The sequence below is a fragment of the Xenopus tropicalis genome, chromosome 1, assembly GCF_000004195.4.
Source record: "Xenopus tropicalis strain Nigerian chromosome 1, UCB_Xtro_10.0, whole genome shotgun sequence".
Classification (NCBI taxonomy): Eukaryota; Metazoa; Chordata; class Amphibia; order Anura; family Pipidae; genus Xenopus; species Xenopus tropicalis.
In genome coordinates, this window is record NC_030677.2 from 36,410,770 (window position 1) to 36,432,265 (window position 21,496).

The 21,496-nt window shown below is 38.6% G+C and overlaps 1 protein-coding gene across 1 annotated transcript; it reads left to right on the forward strand.

The window, feature by feature from the left end:
* The first annotated feature begins 8,865 nt into the window (after positions 1 to 8,865).
* Positions 8,866 to 17,740, forward strand: chrna9 (cholinergic receptor, nicotinic alpha 9). The gene is made up of 5 exons (XM_012956175.3): positions 8,866 to 8,932; positions 11,176 to 11,321; positions 13,337 to 13,491; positions 14,766 to 15,298; positions 16,129 to 17,740. Exons 1-5 carry the CDS (start codon positions 8,866 to 8,868, stop codon positions 16,710 to 16,712), a joined length of 1,485 nt encoding a protein of 494 aa, XP_012811629.2. The 3' UTR covers positions 16,713 to 17,740.
* Positions 17,741 to 21,496: the final 3,756 nt, after the last annotated feature.

The following is a 21,496-nucleotide window of genomic DNA, read 5'->3' on the forward strand; positions in this document are numbered from 1 at the left end:
TCACTCATTGTTTATTTTTTTTTAACAATTTGAAGACAAATGAAAAGCTGAAGTGATGACATTTGAGAAATATCATTACTGATCTGTTATTATTATTGAATGAATGCATTTTTTTATTACAATGAGATGAATTTGAAATTAGTTTTCTGAATCTGTAAAGGATAAGTGTTTTGATTTAAACTAATGCATTCTTATTTGTAATTTGGGACAATAAATACCAAAATCATTACTAATGATTTTAAAATAAGTATGTACCAACTTGGACACTGGGCTCATACTCATGAGTGTTTCTTCCTGTGCTCCTCTATGGTGACGTTCCTGTTCCACTGCAGGGGAGTGCAGAAAGAACCACTTGTCAGTATGAGGACTTTGGGAGTGATTGTAGCCAATTTTCTAGGGAAATATACTCCAGACTGTTGGAATGGCACGTGTTCACAACCAAAGTGGTGTTGCTGATTTCTAACTTGACTGAGATCAGTGCTGTCACTGGGCATTGTATACAGTTCACATTCAAGGTCTACAGACTTCTGTATTTCTGGGTTAATTGCAATCTGGAATGCTATTCCTAAAATCCCATTTAAGATTAAAAATGCAACTGTTTTGCCATCAATACAGAATTCATTTTGTATTAGTAAACATCAGTCATTAAAAACAATTCAGGATAAAATAGATTTCTGTCACAATTTGGATAATAGGTAATAGATTGAATAGTTGTGCGTTTACCTAATTCCTATCATATGTACATAATAATGTTTTTATTCTATTATTAATATTATTATTAATGTCATTATTTCAGCTCTCATTGGGAATAGTTTTTTGGTAGTGTTAGCTCTTAAAAAGAATGAACATGATGAATAAGGTGGTCATTTCACTTTGAAACTGATGGTATCTTATTGGTGGTAATAAAGTTAATTGGTGGCATTATTAACTCACCAAACAATAGCAACAAACAAATATTAAGGAATTGTTATTATCTTGCCATTATTGCCTCCCAAGCCTGTGTATTAGCGCCAATTGCCTATTGTAAATTATACAGATAGTCTTAACAAATAGGATAGAATAACATCTATGGTTATCTATATTTATATGCCAGTTCTGTGATAGCTTTACATTTCATTCTTATGGACTGTGCCCAGGCATATTTGTGCACCTGAAATGTGAGTTCTTACATCTCATATACAATATATATATATATATATATGCAATTTTTAGCTTAGATCTGTTACCAAACAGCAAGAGAATTCTAAATAAAGCGTGTATATATGGCAGCTTGTATCTGTAATTATTTCTTTTCTCTGTTGGTATAAGATGTATTTACAGTTGATTCGTTAATTTGTTAAAAAAGTTACACACACGTAATTTACCACAAGTCGTGAACTGCTGCTCACCTATACAATCAGATAAGCAGAGATAAAGCAGATACGCACATTGTTTTTCTGTTTGTTGTATTGCGCACCTGTTCAGCCACAAGCCTCCCATATTCTTAATTAATTAATGAATGGAATTTGTTTTGGAACAAATGGATGTGTTTCTGTAAATCGATTAGCCTCATTTCTACCCATAACAATGGGAACAAAACAATAATATAAGTGAAATCAAGGGAAGAAATTGAATAGAATTCTGGTTCCATAGGCACAGCTAGAGAAAGTTAGATAACGCAGTATCTCTGTGTTTGCTGAATATATTTAATTCTTTAAATTATATAGATACCCACATACATACATTGCTAGATACATGCTTATATTCTGTATATTAAGCAGATCCGGCTGCAAAAAAAGATTTTAAAGCTTATTTTTTGTTTAAAACATATTGCAACCAGGTTCAAAAGCATTTGAAAAATCCAAAATGCAACCACTAAGTAACTAAAATTATTTGATATAATTACTAAGGAAATAAATTGAAATAAACTATAACTTTAATGTGCCTTGTTTTTCCCCTTTTCTTTTGTTTTTTTTTTTGTTTTTGTTTTAATTTCTGTTTCTGGTAACAGCAATGCTGGAACACTGAGCATAGCATTACAGGTCTTGTACAACAGAAAATGAACTGAAATTGTTGATTTTATAAAAATCTTCTAACTTAAATCAAGAGACACTGTGCCAAATTGTATGTCACAACATCCGCAGGGGAGAATGTGCGAATCTTTCGTATAGCCCTAAAGCAGGAAACCCAGAAAAGCAAACCACCGAACATGTGACTGGGGGGTCTTAGATGCAAGTGTGCCGCGTGTGGGATAGACTGCTGAGCGCTGGGAATGTACAGCAGGCTGCTTTACTAGACACTTTCATTGCATTCAGCACAGAATATATTGTACCTATGGGCAGCTCTCACCCTAGTCTGCCTAATAGGAGAAAGGGCTGAAATACCTCTAATACAGTCCATATGGCTTTGAATAGTTGGCAAATGTTAATTTGGTGTTTTATCTAAAAAAAGGTTTTCATTTAAGGCCATTATACATTTGCATGTCCCCTGATTCTAATAATGGACAACAATTAGTGCCAGAAGAATTGAACTGAAATATACCCAGAAGCAGCTACAGTATGGCAGCAGGGGTAACTACTCCTCCCTGTATCTTAGAAGGAAAGTTCATGCTTTTCTGTTATTATTACTTATAATGCACATAATAAAGGGGTATAAAATATATCTCATCTGCTTATTTTATGCTTATTTATTATAATTTATAAAAATAAAGTTAAAATATAGCTCATATTCAATTATGATAACACTAAGGCTCTGTCATCTCCAGGAGTGAAACTCTTGTTAGTTCAGGCATTTATAATATCTGCTGACTGAAAACAGAATATCTTGTTCTAAAAGCCACACATCTCCCTTTAATCAGATTTAAGGGCTATGTTTTTCTCTTTGTCTATTTTATATAACTAGCATCATGCTGTTCACATATCCAAAACTATACCCCCAAACAACGCAGGTCTCTATAAAAATATATTGCATAAAATAGCTCAAATGTAAAGCCTGCTTCATCTAAATAAACCATTTTCATAAAAAATATACTTCTTTAGTAGTATGTGCTATTGGGTAATCCTAAATAGAAAATTGCCATTTTGAGAATTAAGGGCCGCCTCCTGGGATCATAGGATTCACAGTGTACACAAACATGCTAGGCACATGCTAGGCCCCATCAGCCAATTAATGGACAGAGTTCTGCCTTTTGCTCCCACACTACTTCCTGTTACAGTTAGAGCTGCATTATTTCCTGTCAGGTGATCTCTGAGGGAGCACACAGCCCATCACAAAATGGTGGCTTAAAGGAACAGTAACACCAAAAAATGAAAGTGTATAAAAGTAACTAAAATATAATGTGCTGCTGCCCTGCACTGGTAAAAGTTGTGTGTTTACTTCAGAAAGTCTACTATAATGTATATAAATAAGCTGCTGTGTAGCCATGGGGGCAGCCATTCAAAGGAGAAAAGGCACAGGCACATAGCAGATAACAGATAAAACACTATTGTATTCTGCAGAGCTTATCTGTTATCTGCTATGTAACCTGTGCCTTTTCTCCTTTTTTCCAGCTTGAATGGCTGCCCCCGTGGCTACACAGCAGCTTATTATATAAATTATAGTAGTGTTACTGTAGCAAACACACCAGTTTTACCAGTGCAGGGCAACAGTGCATTATATTTTTATTACTTTAAAGCTCTTTTATTTTTTGGTGTTACTGTTCCTTTAAGGTAAGGTAAGGTGTGATTCTTTAATAGGCCACTTAACATAATATAAACTATCTGTTGGTTAAGTATTCCGTCTGGGAGTAGTTTTCCTTTAATCAGGTATAAAATATTGACTTGGAGGTTCCGTTCTCAGCCAATTTTGGGGTGGGGGTTTATCTAAGTGCTGTGAGGCATGTGCCCTCCATCTCCCCCATGTCCCTGCTTTCCAGCTGATCATTCATCTTACTGGTAGAGCACAGCAGCTCTGTATAAGACATACACTTACTATTGCATTCTGTTTTTTCCAAACACTATCCATGTCCATATATTCTCCAGCAGAGACCCATGCCTTACATGATATCAGTGCAAAACTGTCACAGTAAGGCAAAGCATAAAGTGAGATAGAACATAAACAATGCACAAGGAAGAGCAGCTCTCACAGGATTGGCCGAATCAGTCTTCCAAAAGTTTATTTTGCTCAGGTTTATTTTGAGCAGAACAAACCTTTGGCAGACAGATTCAGCCAATCCTGAGAGTGCCTTTGTTTACTACAATGTAATGCTATGAATAGAGGAGACAGACACACATACTGATACACTCTCATGGTTCAGAAGGTGTTTCTCTTTTATATTATTGTATATAAACTGCGTATCATTAAAAAACATCCCCTTACCTTGTGAAAGTTAAACACTCCCATTTTCTAGGCCAAACCTGACGTCCATATTAACCAAGTGCAACAGGGCACTGTGACAGGCGAGGGATGCGGGTGGCTCAGCAGTACCCATGCCTGCTATTCATACAAAGCCTCTGCTTTATGGCAATATAGTTGGATGCTTTACAAGGTTTTTTGCAGGATGATTGTTGCCCTTTTGGTATTTTCCATTGTCTAAAGTTAGATATTTAATAAAGGTGACTTGTGTGCTGTTTCTCAAGGGGAGCCCCACACCTCTGCGTATTGCACTGAAACCTGCACAGCCAGCAAACTCCTACTCACTCTATGTATTTGTCATTAACAAACAGTGAAAACACAGCGGCGGTGCATTAGTCAATCATATATTTATAGGCAATGTGGGATGGAGTTTCTGAGACACTGACACAGAGCTGTATGTAATGTCAGACACCTGCCAGCTTCCCTGGTCTCACTGTATTTATATCACATTCAGCTCAGCCCTTGCGCTATGACACGTCCCACGGTGCAAACCTGCCGTGTGTGCGGAGGGGTTAGTACATGGGATTCCACTCAGTTTCACATGTCACTTTCAGACAATTCATTAAAGGGAGTTCTGTCTGCTATGTCATCAAATGCAATGTCCAAATATTCACATTCTTACACTGAGAAATCGAATAATCGATTTTGCTAGCTGTGCAGGTTTCAGTACAATACGCAGAGGTGTGGGGCTTCCCTTGAAAAACAGCACACAAGTCACCTTTATTAAATATCTAACTTTAGACAATGGAATATAGATTGTAAGCTCTACGGGGCAGGGACCTCCATCCTCTTGTGTCTTTGACTCTTAACTTATTGCAACTGTATTTATCTGGTATCTATCTGTATTTATTGTTGTACTTTGTATTTATCTATTATTATCTTAATAACCCCCTGTTTGTATTAATCTATTCTACTGTACAGTGCTGTGCACATAAGTAGCGCTTTATAAATAAAGATATACATACATACATACATTATCACTACACAGCATTGTACGCTGTTACAGATATTATCAGGCAGATTTACTAAACTTTGAACTGGGAAATCTTAACACATTCTCCCCCATGCAAACTGCATTATGGATTCAGACATTTTTTTATTCTGTTTTTGCAGAAAAGAAATTGCAGTGCCCATCATTACCCCTCAGTCCATGGGCTGATTTACCAATAAAGGTACTAAATTACACCAGCGAACTTACCCATAGCAACCAATGAGATATTGATTCATCTTTTAACCTATGGAAGTCTGATTAAAACTTTTTTCTAACTGGATGCTATGGGTAATTTAATGATGTTAGTAAATTAATCCCATGAGTTTAAGGGCATATTTTAAGGGACATTGTTGCCTATAGCAACCAATCAGATCTTCATTATTGATTTCTAACTTGTAGGTGACCATTCAAATCATATTGCCGTTTGGTTTCTATGGGCAACATCACCAATGATGTTCGTCTCCAGTTTTGTCTCCCTTAAGTGATTCAAGCTGCTTGGATTGGCCAGACTCATTGCTAGGGTCCCAGGGTGTGGGCTGCTGATTGAGAAAGTGCAGTAACCTTCATTTCAGTGCATTAGATGCAATCTTAGGGCTGTGACAGACGGGGAGATTAGTCGCTACAAACACTTCCGCAATTTCAGCAAATTGCGGCGCCGCGTATTCCATTCCAACGGCGATTTACATTCTCGTAGGTAGGATGGCATTTCGGGGCGCGACGACTAATCTCCCAGTGTGTCACAGCCCTTAGAGCTATTCCCCCTTGTTGCTGCCCACTGGTGATTACACATATTCACAGTAAAGGAAGCTAGACACATGGGCATATATACATTATAGTACTGACAGGTAAAAGTCATTCCTTCAAAGTACTTTATTTAAAAATTGTAAGGTCTTTTGGGCAGGGCCCTCTTCACCTCTTGTATTGGTTATTGATTGCTTTATATGTTACTCTGTATGTCCAATGTATGTAACCCACTTATTGTACAGCGCTGCGGAATATGTTGGCGCCTTATAAATAAATGTTAATAATAATGTTAATAAATACAGGCAATTTGGTGTGTAGAATCACATGCATTATCAAGTAATAGATATAAAACCACACAACCAAAGTAATATATAAAACAACTTCAAAATGCAGTTGCAGCAATATTATAGTTCCTAAATGAAATAAATGTCTCTGTGGGGTTAGTTATTACTGCTGCACTCAGTTCTTATGGTCTTTTCTTGGGAATTCCCAAGGTACCTGCAACAATTTTACCAATGGGACAGGCGATTCCAAAAAATATGTTTATAGTCCTATGAAGAACATAACTCTATCTGAGAGGCTTATTATTAGCCTGTCTATGTCTGCATTAACTCTTACATGTGGTTGTGGTGGGGACATAGATTCTCACTCTTGCCTTAGGTGCCAAACACCTTTGACTATATTACCACACACCTATTAGCCTGTACATTAGAAGTAAAGTGGCACATTTTCTCAGATAATGTAATTCATATTTCTAGGTACTATCATGATGATAATATTTTAATACTTCACAATGCCAACATTTTAGAAACAGGTTTATGTTATTTCTAAAAGGCATTGTTCAATTTTTACTTAAGTATGATGTAGGCAGTCATATTCTAAGGCTATTTGCAACTGGTTTTCATTTTACATTTTTTGTGTTTTGGAATTATTTAGCTTTTTTTTATTCAGTAGCTCTCCAGTTTGGAATTTTAACAGTAATCTGGTTGGTAGGGTCCTAATAACCCTAGCAACCAAGCAGCAGTGAAAATGAAAGACTGGAATACTGGAATATGAGTAGGAGAAGACCTGAATTAAAAAATAAGTAATAAAATGTAGCAATATCAATAACATTGTAGCCTCACAGAGCAATAGTTTTTGGTTGCAGGGGTCAGTGACCTCCAATTAAAAGCTGGAAAGAGTCAGAAGAAGAAGGCAAATAGTTAATAAACATTTGCACATATTGCACACATTAAAGACCCAGCTACGTGCTGCAGGGCCTCTGATGTTTTGCAGGTGCACCGGAGCACAGTGGTTCTCTGAAAAAATTATGTGTGAATGTTGAATAAGCATCAATATTACGGTTGGGTCTGCTAATATGTTTCAGGGACCGCAACACCACAATAACCAAAGAGTTGGTGCTGCTGTGCTGTATACTGGTGTGTAATACTGAGTACAGTTCCATTCTGGTTGGACTCTGCTTGGTGATACCCAGTATATGTGGGTAAGACATACAACACAGCTAGACAGAGATGCCTCATACCTGAATTAGTTGTGTAGCTCTGTAAATGTATGTAACCCACTTATTGTACAGCGCTGCGGAATATGTTGGCGCTTTATAAATAAATGTTAATGTTAATGTTAAGATGCAATAAAATGCCTCTCAGTCATGTCATGCAGTTTATTGTTACTACAGCATGAGACGAGACTGATAGGGTACTGGGTGATTGGGAGCATTTTGCCACCCATATAATTTCCAGTTTGGTGGGTTTGTGGCAACCATTTTCCAGGCAATTACCATGAGACATTGGTAATTGCTAAAAGCAGCAAAAAAGATTGTTTATTGTATACCTGTCAAACCCTAAATTCAACACCTTTCTTAAGAGCTTTGAGTACATAAAATATAAATATTCACCTTACATGTTCTCTAGGGGGTTGCCTAAGCATTAGCCCCCTGCAAGCAATGTAGCCTGGCCATGCCATAGGCTTTTTTAGCTCAGATTCAGACCTTTAGAAGTCTATATAGGCTGTGTGATCCACTATATTGCTGCCATTTAATAATAATATGTTGGAGATTTCTGTAAGTTGTTTACTGCAACATCTGGGACTCCGGATATGATGTTGATAGCTCTACTTTCATTCATGTCTGGGATTTTGGCAGCAATGCCATTTTCCAAGGATATTAGCAGAGATGCTTCTCTGCCTTTAGTCTTCATTGCAAGTGCCACCTAGTGGCAGAATGCAGAATCTATTGTTACATTGGAAATCAAAATGGTTGGTGAAATAAAATAATAGTGTTCAGAGAAAAAATCAGTGCAACAGGTACCTTTAAAATAAATAAATGAAGTCTTGAAGAGGAGTTCTATCTTCTCATATGCTCTTAATGAATAAACCCTGTCCCCAATTCTACTTGTGCATGTTATGTTTATACTGTATGTCTACAAAGCTTTCTGTATGAATGAGCTGTCTGAAGAGCCTGAAACCAGAGAGCATGTCTGTGTGCAGGACTTGTCATTGAACCATGACATTCCCAGATCACCTTTTGTAGGTTGGGTGCTCTCTAAGCAGCAGCTGCTCTCCAGTTACAGAACATTGGATGTTCAGGTTGTACGTGGGTAACCTGATGTACAGAAGGAATAAATGGCATAGAGAAAAAAACCTAGCATTCCCTATCCCCTGCACCATGCCTTAGTACTCTCTGCTTCTTAGTTGGGCACTTGATGCAAAATACAATTAAGTAACTGGATTTATTCAGGATTTTGCTGTTCCCTGCAGACACAATGCACACATTTTTGGCACGTGTTGGTCAATTACTGTTCCATGTGTTTGTTCTTCTGGACTTAAAAGGTGAGATCATTAAATTATTTGCCTCTAAACCTTTTATATCTTTGATTTTTGTTTAAACCTGTGATTTGGAGTCTTTTGAATACAAGTAGGACTGGGAGACATACAATTTGCAACCCAAACCTAGAATTATAGGTACTAGTATAACTTGTTATATCTAATATATATTAAATATATATATGTATTGTAAAAAGTACATAGGGTAAGATGCTACTAGATGGGGCCTGTTTATAAAATATGGCAATTTACATTGTTGCAAGTATCCAGGGTATTTTTTATTTAATAAGCTGCATATTTGTAAATCTCTGTAAATATTTTTAAAGATGTAACTGTTGGTAAATGCTGCCATGAAAATATCTGTATGGTTGTAAAACTCTCTTAAAGTAATGTTGATTCAATGGACCGATTCTACAGTGGAGAAATATAATTTCCAGCATAATTTTGGTCCGTTCTGTAAAAGTTGCATAGGGTGAGTTAACAGGTTAATCATATTTGCAGGCTGAAATGATACAACAGCACTTTTACCTGGCAATGAGTTCATGGGTCTCCTCCTAAAAATCATTCCTTTTTATTTAGCTTGACTTCTGTGTTCATCATACACCGCGTTGTCACATTATCCCAGCACATTTATCCCCTGTGCCGCTTCTGCTTCAGGTTTAATCAGTTTCTTCTTGGGCAAGTTTTCTAACTGTCACATTATGTCCCTTGCTTCCATGGCTCACCACAGACATTATCTGCAATCTGCCCTTGCAAGATGGAGCCAAATAGGTTCCCTTATTTAGTTTTCTTGATCACAAAATCACAAGAAGATGATAGATGCTCCAGAAAACAATGTGTTGTCACCCTTTGCATTTAGTAGCAATGGAAATGTCACCTTTATTGCTAGTTACTGTATAATGTACAGTAGTAGCCTTTTGCACACTGATTGTCCCCACACAAATGTCTGCAGTTCAATACTGCCTGTTTTTTTTGTTTATATACACAATAATTTCAAGATGCCTGTGTTGAATGGCCTGTATCTTGTTCTCTACTCATTGGTTACTCTTTGGACCAGTGGCTTATGAACCAGAGACAGCAGTCCAGTTGCTTTTGGGGAATACAGAGGACACACTGGGGCTCTTGAACAAATTCGCTCAGCAAATATGAGCAAAACCAATCAGCTTACACATGACTGATTTTGTGTTGGAGCTCAGTATATTCTAGTTATAACTTTGATCAACCACAGTTTTGGTACTAATCATGCTTCAGATATACTCTGTGACATAATCCTCTGTTATAATGACGGCTACAATATCATTCATAAAGCATCACAGCCAAGTGACATTCACTACACAAGTACTTATATTAATCAAAGTTCAGTTTTTTGGTTACTAAATGATTCAAATGTTCGTCTTATACAAACACAATTTATTTGATATCAGTTTCCCTTTAATTAGAAAAAAGAGAGCTTAGAGAATAGATTTATTAAGATTTGGATTTTCCTGATTTTATATTTTTTAGAAACTACGAAAAAACACATTTCCACAAATGTCATATATCAAAAAAGTACACATGAGAAAAGTTGCAGAAAAAACATGCTTTTTAGTCTCGTGGCACGAAAACCTTTGTCATATTGTTATACAAATGCCAGCATCAAAAAACTCTGAAAACCTCTAAAACCATAAAGCAAAGAAAGATCCTCCATTTGTAAAAGGGACATCTGCCACTAACATTTACATGATCTTGACAGGTTTTAAATGGCGTATTTTCACATTCAAAGTGGTTTTGCTGCATAATAAATCGTGACAAAATTGCATGGGGGGGGGGGGGGGGTTCTGCAACAAAACAAAACATCAAGAAACCTAAACTGAAATAAAATGAGCAATAGTAAATGCCCCTCTAAATATATATGGTTATACCATTAAATGTCTTCTAGTTGACTTTTTAGGGTCCCCACACACCGTATGTATGTATGTATGTATAACTTTATTTATAAAGCGCCACAAGGGTACGCAGCGCTGTACAGTCTTACAGAATACACAATTACACACAGGGAGGAAATAAGTGCCATGTGGTATGAGACACAGTAGGAAGGAGGTCCCTGCCCCGTAGAGCTTACAATCTAAGTTGGGCAGATACGAGGGTTGCTGAACCAATAGACAGGCTGGAGCAGGTGAACAAAATGATATACAGCAGTTTGTATGTTACGGAAAGCCTAACCGGCTTCTGTGTTACACAGTCTGATAATGTGACCTCATTTTTTAAAGGTGTTGAATCAGCAAAAGGAAAATATGCCCAGATGTTATTTAGAGACTTATTTGAGGACTACTCGAATGCACTGCGTCCAGTAGAAGATACTGATAAAGCACTAAATGTCAGCCTACAGATTACACTCTCTCAGATCAAAGACGTTGTAAGTATGACTTAATGTCAATGTTTGTGTGGCTGGGTATCATACTCCATACAGATAGACTTCTGAGCGCCACTCACCCACTCACAGCAAATCACAGTATTATGTGGCCTTGGTTGGAGTTTAGTGTAGGACTTCCCCAGATGGTACTAACAGTATCCCCACTAAAATGCATTATGTCAGTACCAGCTATCGGCCATTGGCAATTTATCGAGAGTAAAAAAAATATATATATATATATTTAGTAAACTTAAACTTAGTAAAAGCTCCATAAGCCAGTACTTTGTATTTATTTTCCCTTTTTATTTCTCTTTTGGAAAAAACAAGCAGCTTAATGTATAACGAGACTCTTGTATACAAGTACAGGATAATGAAAGCCCATTATCCAGAAAGGTCTGAATTACAGGAAGGCCATTTTAAGCAAATAATTTAGATTTTTTTAAAAGATTTCCTTTTTTTCTGTACAGGCATATAGGACCTTTTATCCAGAATGCTCGGGACCAGGGGTTATCCGGATAAGGGGTATAGGGATCGAAATTATGGAAAGATCCCTTATCTGGGAAATTCCACGTTCCACGCATTTTGCATAATAGATCCTGTACCTGTATCAGGGTATGGCTTGTTTTGGCTATTTTCTTTTCTGTTATCTGACTGAGATATCCTAGGGTAGGTATCCTGGGGTCTTACAATCCCTTTACCCTAGGACTAGGAGCAAAGTGCAAAATTTTGTTTATTTATAAATGCTATTCACAAAAGTATACGTGCCTGTACACACACCTTACAACTTAAGTCTAGAGCCAATGTGGAAGTTCAGCCTACTCTGATGAGTTGCGTGCAGTTCCATGCAAGGTAAAAGCATAGGGTTTACAGATGCAGGGGACCCCAAAAATTAGCAACTGCCCTAGGGAGGTGTACTTTCAGGGTTTCCTTAGCATCGCTGCATGGCTGAATTGCAAGTTAGTTGCACACTAACCTCATTATTGGCACCACACACGTCAGCTAAGTAGCACTGGCATCACATCCTGTTGCGAATTAACAATGTGACTACTACTTTGTCTAGACTGATAGTTGCAGGCAACATACAGTGCTTGCTATTTTATAGGTGCCCTCAATTCCACTGGATTGTAGTTGTTTTGGAGTAATTCAATTTAAAATTAGAACTGATTGTATATGTAGCATATTGCACTCATGTTAGTAAATGAGCCCTTCTATTTTTTTACTCCCTGGTACGGGTATGAGATCTATTATCTGAAAACCCATTATCCAGGAAGTTCTGAATTAGGGGAAGGCCATCTCCCATAGAATCCGTTATAAGCAAATAATTCTAATTTTTAAAAATGATTTTGTTTAAATTTTGTTCTTTAATAATAAAACTGTAGCTTGTACTTGATCCCAACTGAGTTATAATTCATCCTGATTGGAGGCAAAACAATCCTATTGGGTTTAGTTACTGTCTAAATATTTTTTAATAGACTTAAAATTTCAGAAAGACCCCTTATCTGGAATACTCCAGGTCCCAAACTTTCTGGATAACAGGTCCTATACCTGTATTAATAAAAGGTCACCAGAAAAGGATTGTTCCACCCAGAGATTGCCACAGTAGAATAAACACAGCTTATAGGGAAAATATTCCCCCTTCTTTTTATATGAAATTTTTTAGTTGGGCTGAATAAAAATGAATATTTTTGTTTACACAGACATACTTCATCCACAGATTGAAAGGTAACCATGATAGTCTCTCTGTGCCCTCCCTTATCTTGTTCCAATGTGAAGTGATGGATTTGGGGACTGGAACCCCTCAGCTTTCCATAGAGGGTGATGCACAGATTCTTTGGAAAGCAAAAGGACTTAAAATCTATCTCAGAATTCATCACTCCACAATGGACACCGTGTGTCTAAGGAGGTTGTAAAATGGTTCTTATGAGCATTATAGCTTTTTGGTTTTTTTATAATGATGTATAAGACATGGCTATATCTTTGTGTGGCAGTAACATTCTGTATATATGTAATTCTTCCAGGATGAAAGAAATCAGATCTTGACGGCATACTTATGGATAAGGCTAAGCTGGTACGATGCTTACCTAAAGTGGGACAGAGACGAGTATGATGGCCTTGATTCTATCCGTATTCCCAGCAACATGGTTTGGAGACCAGACATTGTGCTGTACAACAAGTAAGTGATTTTATTTTCTTCTTTTCTAACATCACAGGTTTCCTTTGTGGTAAAAGTCACCTGCTAATATTCTAAATGTGTCATTTAGAGTGCAAAGCTTGCTTTTGCCTCTCTAGAATGTAAATTATTCAGGGGCATCACACATTAGTCAGGGCTCCTAGAAGAATACTTTTGAGTAAACTAGCACAGCGCACAGACAAATGTTAAAATCCTGAATATTGCCATTACACGAGCAGAGAAAGACTTGTATGTACAGGAAGGTTTACCAATGCCACTGATATCTGAATTTTTACTGGGTAACATGTCACCAAGTTTGCTTGATAAAGGGGTTACTTAGCCCCAAAACGTTGCACCTCCGCAATAAAGTTTGATTTAAAGGGCTTGTCCCACTTGCAGCTCTGAGTGCCATTGCATTTGTTGCTACCAAGTTTGCTTTTCCCATCCTTCTTATTCCAAGCACCAGTTACACAAACCCTATCTTGAAAATAAATTTTGTACTTGTGCTAAAAAGCAATAAGCAATATATAGTACAGTAGATAACATTTTGGGGAATTCTTAAGCTGGCCATATGTGGTAACATCTGCTGATTTGGTGAGGTTACCCGATTTGACCTGTCCTTGTCTTTTGTCTGCTGTCATTGCTGGCAAGCATGATATAACACTAAAAGGGTGTTGTTATGTGCAAAGCTAATATATAAAGTTCAGTGGTTAGCACCTCGACTTAAGTTCAGTTTTTCTATCAGGACACTGTCTGCAAGGAATTTGTATGTTCTTCCTTTATTTGAGTGGGTCAGGAGAGTGTTGGTAGCTTTGTGCCTTGGGTGATAACAGAACATAGCACCCCTCCAGCAGTAGCCTTAGCTGAGCCCACAACTCAACAATCAACATCATTTTTGTAAACCGCAAAGTACACAATTTGTTAAAATCAGTTTGCAAACATATATCATGGACAAAATTGCTTCTTCATTAAAAATTTAATGGGTCACACCCACCCTAATGGTGAGGTGGGCCCGCCTGAACCTGGGCAGATGCCCTCTCTACCATACCTGCCAGCCCACCCCTGCTGTGGATTTCCACTCATTCTCCAAAAACATACAAGCAGGTTAATTAATTTGCTCCTGATGAACTTGTCTATAGTGTGTGTGTTGTGTGAATGCCATAAGGACCTTATAAAGAAAGGACAATAACACATGCTTGGCATGGAAAGAAACATGTTTAAAATGGATTGTAATGAATCTATAAAAATTTATATTCATGATGATTTTCTGCTAACAGGGCAGACGATGAATTTTCAGAACCAGTGAATACAAATGTGGTCCTAAGATATGATGGGAAAATCACTTGGGACTCACCGGCCATCACAAAAAGCTCCTGTGTTGTTGATGTTTCTTATTTCCCCTTTGATAATCAGCAATGTAACTTGACATTTGGCTCCTGGACCTACAACGGCAATCAGGTAGACATAATCAATACTATGGACTCTGGGGACCTGTCTGACTTTGTGGAAAATGTTGAATGGGAAATGCAAGGCATGCCAGCCGTGAAGAATGTAATTACCTACGGCTGCTGCTCTGAGCCCTACCCTGATATCACCTTCACTTTGATCTTGAAGAGGAGATCTTCTTTCTACATCTTTAACCTACTAATTCCCTGTGTCATGATATCCTTCCTGGCTCCCTTGGGATTCTATCTCCCCGCAGATTCAGGGGAAAAGGTTTCGCTTGGTGTCACTGTTCTTCTGGCCCTTACTGTATTTCAGTTGATGGTTGCAGAGAGCATGCCTCCATCTGAAAGTGTTCCACTCATAGGTAAGTCTAAGCAAACTTCAATGAAAACTTAATGTGTGTATTTGGCAGTAATGTGTTTGTTCTAGTGTATAGCTTCAGGAGCATACAGCAATAGGGGAAGCCCACAAACAAAATATGCTGCCTTCAATTTGTTACTGACTTATCAGCTTAGCATCTGGGGGCCCTTGGTATAATCATTTTAGAACAGGTGAATTGTCATGGGACATAATCAACTCAACCCTTTCTACATACGTTTAATATGTAATAGGGGATACACAATACAATAAATGTACATATATTGTATATGGGACAATGCTCAGTTAAATATATGTATATTATAAGGCACAAATTTAATGGGTAAGGGTGGCCACATAGACCTAACATACAGTCCAACGTGTGGGCCAAATGGACGGATAGAATACGGGGGGGCTATACACATATTTGGCCACCTTTGTAATGTTCCATTTATTTGAGCCGACCACCCTAATGATGCAGAACAGCAGACAGTAAACATGAACCACAGAATAGTGGCATCTCTGTATCTCAGACTGAAATTTTACATTTTCCATTAGGACCGATAATCCTCAATTATCAATCTTCAATTGTCTACTGCCCCCTCGATTCTTACTAGGTATTATTATGCACACAAATGTACTATGAAGATATCTGATCATGCAACTCTATATTACATGGCACTCACTTCTGTCAAACCAGCAATCCTTCTCTAATATTTTTACTCCCATTGCCAGCCAGCTTGTGCATGATACAAATTATAATTCAACAACTTCTGAAGCATCATGGAGTTCTTGAGTCTCAGTTGTATTAAGATATCTTGTCTTTTTTCATTTTAGGAAAATATTACATAGCAACTATGACCATGATCACAGCCTCCACTGCACTGACCATTATCATAATGAACATCCACCTCTGTGGACCAGAAGCAAAGCCCATACCCCGATGGGCCAGGATTGTGATATTGGACTACATGTCCAAGATATTCTTTGTTTATGATGTTGGTGAGAACTGCACCAGCCCACAGAGTGACTCTGACACTAAATCTAATGGAAGTGTTCCCTCATACGAAGATTATGAGAAAGAACAGGAGCCCTATAGTAGCTTAGGTTGTCCTCTCTCAGGCAGTGGGAACTTTTCCTGTGACATTGACACTAACAAAAAGTTGAATGGACATCTGGGGGGACATTATGCCCTGCAAAAAGAGATTTCAGAAACTCACTGCTGTGCCCACTGCAATCGCTACAGAGTTCTCACTAATAACATAGAATATATCACTAACTGGTACAGAGAGCAGAAAGCAATAAGTGCTAAAGGCATCGAGTGGAAAAAGGTGGCAAAAGTCATGGACAGGTTTTTCATGTGGGTCTTTTTCAGTATGGTCTTTTTCATGAGCATTTTAATTATTGCCCAGGCAGTGTGATTCTTATTGGCAGCAGTAAATTTAGAACAGAAGCTTATATCTTAGAAATGAAATGTAAATGAATGGAATTTTTGACTTCTTACTGTGCACAGAATTCTAAAGTTACTAAAAACTTTTAACTTTGGTTGCAAAGTGACCCAAAATAACAGGCTGCTTAGGCAAGTTTAAGGGGAGCAAAGTAAATGCAGAGTAAATTCAGAGAAGTTTAGCAGGAGCAATTAATAATCTATATAACAGGATAAAAGGACTTGAACAAAGGACAATCTGAACATTGCACTCTCTTCTGCCATACTGCAATAACTTGTATAAGTGACACGAGACATGTGGCAACACTTTGGTGCAGCAGAGCCACGTCTGTAGTTGTGCACTTGGTAAGGCGAAAGGCAAAAGATAAAATATAACAAGTAGTTATGCCTGCCTAGTAACTTTAGTGGTTTTAAATTTTGCAAAAATTGAATTCAAAGCACAAAAAAAAGAGCTTTTCCAGCTAGTTTTAGGGGTATATGCACCTGAAATGTTGTGCAAATAATAGGATGCCTTGAAGAACCATGTCATTCTTTTACCCAATGTTGTCTTCAGTGCAAGTGCTAATTTCCTTCATGGATAATATCACTGAGATGACTTTCCCAAAGATATGTATTTAATAACAGGCCTGATCATAATCTCTGTGGTTCTGAACAGTTTCCGGTCAGAAGTTGAATAGTTCTAAAAGTCACATAGGTATTTTATTTTCCAAATACAACTGACTTCTTCATCCTTCACCAAATTAATTGCTTACATCTGAACATACTCCCAGGATTTTGCTAACTTAAAAACAAAGTCAATTCTGTCCGCAAACAACTTTCCCACCCTTCAGATACCAATAATCTCAACCTTCCTAAATCTCCTCTTTCCGTATGCAGCTTCTTTATTGCTCTCCGCCTACTACTTGCTCACTGGATATGCCCTCTTCATTACTAAACCAGTGTGCCCCTGCCCTAACTCCAGCTCTTACTCACATTTTCAATTCCACTCTGGTTTCTGGTACTTTTCCCTCTCTAACAAGCCTGTGTCAAGCCCATTCTTAAAAATGCTACACTGGACCCATCTTGTCTATCTAATAATCACCCTGTCTCTCTCCTGCCCCTAGCCTCTTAACTCCTGGAACGTCTTGTCTTTGCTCATGTCATTAACTTCCTCTGCACCCATAATCTGCTGGACCCTATGCAGTCTGGTTTTTGCCCTGCACACTGCACTGAGACAGCCTTATGTAGAGTTGCAAATGATCTCTAGACTGCCAAGGCCAAAGGACACTACTCAGTTCTCATTCTCCTGGACCTATCCTCTGCCTTTGATACTGGCGACCATTCTGTCCCTATGCACTCTCTCTATTCTCTGGGTATCTGGGATCAAGCAGCATCCTGGTTCTCTTCCTATCTTTCTTCCTACCTTTCCTCCTGGCTATCTCCTCCTGGATGAACCGACGCCAGCTCAAACTTAACCTAGCTAAAACAGAGCTTATTGTCTTCCTGCCCAAACCTAGCCCTTCTCCTCCTTTCACCATTACTACTGATGGCATGACTATTAAAGGAAAAGTAACGCTAAAAATTTTTAACTAAAAAATCTATTCTACCCTCCCCCAATAATTGCCCTATCCTGAAAACGATTTGTTATTTTGAATGCTTTAGAAGAAAATACCTGTAAAAAACTTCCGGTCATTTGAACAAAGCCGATATGGCCATGCAGGAAAGTATCTGGTGAAGCATCAACTATGCGGTGATCGATTGATCGAGCCTAGCCTGACTCCTTCCTATACAGAAGGAAGGCTAGGCCGCATAGTGAACGCTTACCCTGAAACTTTCCCGGCATGGCCATATCGGCTTTGTTCAAATGACAGGAAGCAGAGTTTTTTACAGGTATTTTCTTCTAAAGCATTCAAAATAACAAATCGTTTTCAGGATAGGGCAATTATTGGGGGAGGGTAGAATAGATTTTTTAGTTAAAATTTTTCTGTTAAGATTACTGCAATCTCCTACTAACCATTCTCCCAGACTCCCACCTCTCTCCCCTGCAATCAATCTTAAACTCTGCTGCCAGGATCCTCCAGCCCTCTCCTAAGAGGGAACCTGCTCAGCCCCAAGTAATCTCTCAAGCATGGTTGCCTGTTAAGCAAAGGATAGCTTACAAAATCCTTCTACTAACATTTAAAGCCCTTCACTCCTCTGCTCCTCACTACATTTCTTCACTGGTCTCCCTACATGTTCCTGGTCGTCTCCTCCGCTCCTCTCAGAGCCTCCGTCTTTTTACACCATCCACACCCACTGCGCTCTCTCGTCTTAACCCTTTCTATCTCACTGCTCCTTCCCTCTGGAACTCTATCCCTGAATCGCTCCGTAGGGAACACTCACTCACTCTTTGTAAAAACTCAGATGCTACCTTCAGGAGCACTAAAACATTATTTTGCCCAGTCCTGCGCTTAAGGGCAAATGCCCATACCTGGTGCACTCTTGTCTTCCAATTTGTGCCTGTATGTTACCCAACCACTTAGATTGTAAGCTCTACGGGGCAGGGTCCTCCTTCCTACTGTGTCTCATACTGCACTTTATCTCTGTCAGGAGCGGACTGGTCCTGTGGGACACCGGGAAAAAACCTGCTGGGCTCCGGCCCAGAATCAATCCCTGCTGGGTGCTCCGGGCCCCCCGGGGGGGGGGGGTGAGGGGCCCCTGGGTGGCAGCCCCGGTGGGCCCTGCACCCCTCAGTCTCGCCTTGATCTCTGTGTATTTATACTTATTTATTGTATTTATTATATAATACTGTTTATTATATATTACTTTCCCCCCCTTTGTGTAATCTTGAATATTGTAAGAATGTACAGCGCTGTGTATCCTTGTTATACATACACATATATAGTATCCGCATGAGGTGGTCTGAGCTATTATTTCAAATTAGGGTTAAGACCATTGGTTTAATGATTGCTGATGGAGGATGCTGAAAGTTATAGTTTGCCAACAATGGGTTTAAAATTCAGCACAAATAAGCAGTATAATAAATATAATTAAACATTACTTGATATTTTTTCCCTGTTTCATAAACATGGATATTGAACAATGCCGAAATAATTATCATTCTCTGCTCGCAGTATTGACATATGGCTGGCAGCTGTAGGACGGGTAGGTTAAAGACAGCAAGGAATTTGTTTCAGGTAAACCTGGTACGGGTCAGGGTAATAACCCTCAGATTCTTCAACCGAAGGTTCCAGTATTTGGTGCCAGGTTGACCAAGGCCTGTTATATATTCTGGTCAATTGCTTCAGTAATGCAGCCTGTGTGGATCATAGTTCAGTGCAACCTAATCCATTAATGATTTGCTAACACCCTGCCAAGCTCAAAGCTCACTCTTTTACCATGCAAACTGCCTGCTGAATATTTAAAACTATAATTAAGCTGGTAAGACAATATGGGCCTAATAAATAAACAATAGACAGAGAACCTAAATGCAGTTGCACCTCTGTGGACATGTCTTTTGCAAACAAAAACACCCATCCCTAGCAGAGTTGTCTTCTTTGTATTTATCATGACACAGATAATAACAATAATGAGAGTAAATCTCTGAATGCTGTGGGTTGCGGTGTCCCTGTATCTTATAGTACATAATAATACAACAGAACAATTTATAGGGTTCACATGATACTGTATAACTGTTTTTTGATTTAACCAGTCCTTTTTAGGGCTCTGGCACACGGGGAGATTAGTCGCCCGCGACAAATCTCCCTGTTCGCGGGCGACTAATCTCACCGAAATGCTATCCCACCGGTGAAAATGTAAATCGCTGGTGGGATGGCATACGCGGCGGCACGATTTCAGTGAAATCGCGGAAGTTTCCTCTCAAGGCAACTTCCGCCATTTCACTAAAATCGTGCCGCCGTGTATGCCATCCCACTGGCGATTTACATTTTCACCGGTCGCACGAAAGATCGTTCCAATCGGCCACTTACGGTCAGGACTGAAACAGCAGATATGGAGGTTGAAACAATAGGATTTCTACCTCCTTCTGCCGATTCAGCCCTGAAGGCAGATTTTGCAGACTCCTGTGATATCGGTCGCCTCGCCGACTTGCCATACACGCACCGAATATCGTACAAAATGAAGTTTTGTATGATATTATCGGTGCGTGTATGGCCAGCTTAACTCTGAGTTTAACAGGTTTATTACCTATATGCAAAATATCCCCCATCTGGTCTCTCTCTGCTTGACTTGTTTGCAGTTTCTCAGGCTGTCTTTCTGCAGTCTCTACCAAATACAACTAAGAGAAAGAAAGAGGCACTTTCCCTCATTCTCTTGCTCCTTATACTCCACAGGGAAATTGTTATTTATTCTAAAAACATGCAGCCCTTTCTTTTGTTAGAACCCAAACATATATCATCATGCATCTGTCTTTAAAAGAATTTAGTAAGAGTAGGCCTAGAATGCAACCCAGTTGCCAGTAAAACACTGGGAAAGGGCTGCTGGGAATGGCACAGAATACACTGGGGGGACCATTTATCAACCTCTACAACCACGAATGCCAAGTGATTTCTTAAAACAGCCTTTTTTAAAAAAAAAAGCAAGAACAAAAAAAACACAGAAAAAAAACCTGAATTTTTCTATTGTTGCACAAACCAAAATGTAAAACCCCCCCCCCAAAACTTCTAAAAGCAAAGAAAGATTGACTTTTACATGATCTCAACAGCTTTTCGATGGTATATTTTTATTTTCGGATTTGTTGCAGTTTTGACCGATAATAAATTGTGGGGAAAAAAATACTTT

Excerpts from the sequence above, each read along its gene's own strand:
- chrna9 (XM_012956175.3), top strand. The coding sequence starts at position 8,866 with ATGCACACATTTTTGGCACGTGTTGGTCAATTACTGTTCCATGTGTTT. Across the intron at positions 8,933-11,175 it reads TGTTCTTCTGGACTTAAAAG|GTGTTGAATCAGCAAAAGGA; the intron begins GTGAGATCATTA and ends CATTTTTTAAAG. Across the intron at positions 13,492-14,765 it reads GACATTGTGCTGTACAACAA|GGCAGACGATGAATTTTCAG; the intron begins GTAAGTGATTTT and ends TTCTGCTAACAG.